Source organism: Pteropus alecto, unplaced genomic scaffold, assembly GCF_000325575.1.
Source record: "Pteropus alecto unplaced genomic scaffold, ASM32557v1 scaffold3, whole genome shotgun sequence".
Classification (NCBI taxonomy): domain Eukaryota; kingdom Metazoa; phylum Chordata; class Mammalia; order Chiroptera; family Pteropodidae; genus Pteropus; species Pteropus alecto.
This window is the reverse complement of record NW_006442484.1, coordinates 60,769,603-60,771,161: the sequence shown is the minus strand read 5'-3', so window position 1 is coordinate 60,771,161 and position 1,559 is coordinate 60,769,603. Positions and strand designations below refer to the sequence as shown.

Below are 1,559 nucleotides of genomic sequence, written 5' to 3'. Positions count from 1 at the left end.
CTCTTTCCCCCTCCTCTTCTCTCCTCTCCCCTACCCTCTCCTCTCTCTTCTGCTCTCTTCCCCTCTTTTTTCACTTCCTCTCCTTCCTGCTCTTCCTATCTTGCTCCCCTCCTCTCCCTCCTTTCCCTTATTCTGCCCCTTCTTCCTTCTTTTTAAAAAGGGCTGGAGGCAGGCTGGACGCGGGATTGTATAGTACTGGGTGACTCTCTTAGAGGAACAACAAAAAAATATAACTGGAAAGTAGGGAGAGATTATCAGTTTCATTCAAGGAGATAAGAAAGAACATTGTATTTAAGGGAAAATAACCCTCATTATAGGAGCTAGAGAAACATTAGTTAAGGCTCTAAGTGCCTTGATAGGAAAAAGAAGGTAGATTAGTAAAATAAACATTGGAGCACACTGTGCCTAGGAAGACTGGCAACTTGGGCTTATCTGTCAGCAACAATCGAAGATCATTGATTTGAAGTCTAAATAAATTCCACTTTGGAAGGATATGTATAGTGTTTGTCTGTTAAAAGAATGTCCATTATTTTCTTTTTCAGTAATTAATGGTCACACACTGTGTTTGCAGCTATTACTAGAAATCGCAGACAACCCAGAAGTGGTTGATGTGAAAGATGCCAAAGGACAGTAAGTATTCTCACACTTGGCCTGGGGTTGACATTTCAATCACAGCGGGTAATTGGTTGATTTGCTAAGCAGCTAGGAGAACTGACTGCTGAATTTTAGGTTGGGGGTATATATTTGGGTGAAATTTATGGATGAGGGCCCTAGAATAATGAGATAACTTTTTGCTAGAGCATATAGAGCCAAGTATACGTATATATGTATGTGCGTCTTGATAAAAAGGAGCCAACTTTTTATGTCTATAGCTATGTATCCTGGCTTTTAAAAAGTATTCCCTCCTATGTTCCTTCTTTCTATCCATGTTTACCCTTTTCTGAAGTTGCTACATTTCTATTTTTAAATTAATAATGGCAATGACCTTGAGAAGTTATCCTGATCATAAAATTCTTCGTAATTTTATCCTTCTTTGGCTTTGTTTTTCCAAAGTATTTTCCATCTGTTAGCCCATTCCTATACCCAGTCTTCTCTTATAAATAGGACATGCAGAGCAAAAATGCACTAGTGACTCAACCCAGATGTATGAATTAGTGTTGAAGTCAGAACTAGACCCTCACCGCCTGGATTCCAGTGCTCTGTTCTTTCCTCTAGATGTGTCAGACTTTTCTTTAAGGCAGTGAAGCTTCGTTCAAATGAAATACTGAGCAGGAGCCAACATAGAACACTGTGAAAGCAGAGCCGCTCTGATAGAAGCAGAAGGGTCTCCTACATAGACACACTCGCTGCTCAATTGATATTTAGTAAATGCTACATAGTTTTGAAAATGATAGGATTAAAATGAACATTTTGAGAAGGAACCTTTTCCTGCTCTGCTTGTATTAGTCATTGCACTGACACTTTTCCACGTGGCCGTTAAAGACCAGAGACAGGTAGCTTGTTCCAAGTAGCATACAGCAAATTAGGGACACTCAGAAAATATTAAGTAACTATGAAGA

The 1,559-nt window shown here is 39.4% G+C and overlaps 1 protein-coding gene across 2 annotated transcripts in view; it reads left to right on the top strand.

Annotated features, from left to right (window-relative positions):
* The window catches only part of ANKRD44 (ankyrin repeat domain 44), a 178,396-nt gene that overhangs the window by 156,264 nt on the left and 20,573 nt on the right, over window positions 1-1,559 (top strand). For both annotated transcript variants that reach the window (XM_025039527.1, XM_025039526.1), the window contains exon 18: window positions 543-630. In XM_025039527.1, coding sequence (XP_024895295.1) covers window positions 543-630 — 88 coding nt within the window. The remainder of the gene's footprint in view (window positions 1-542; window positions 631-1,559) is intronic.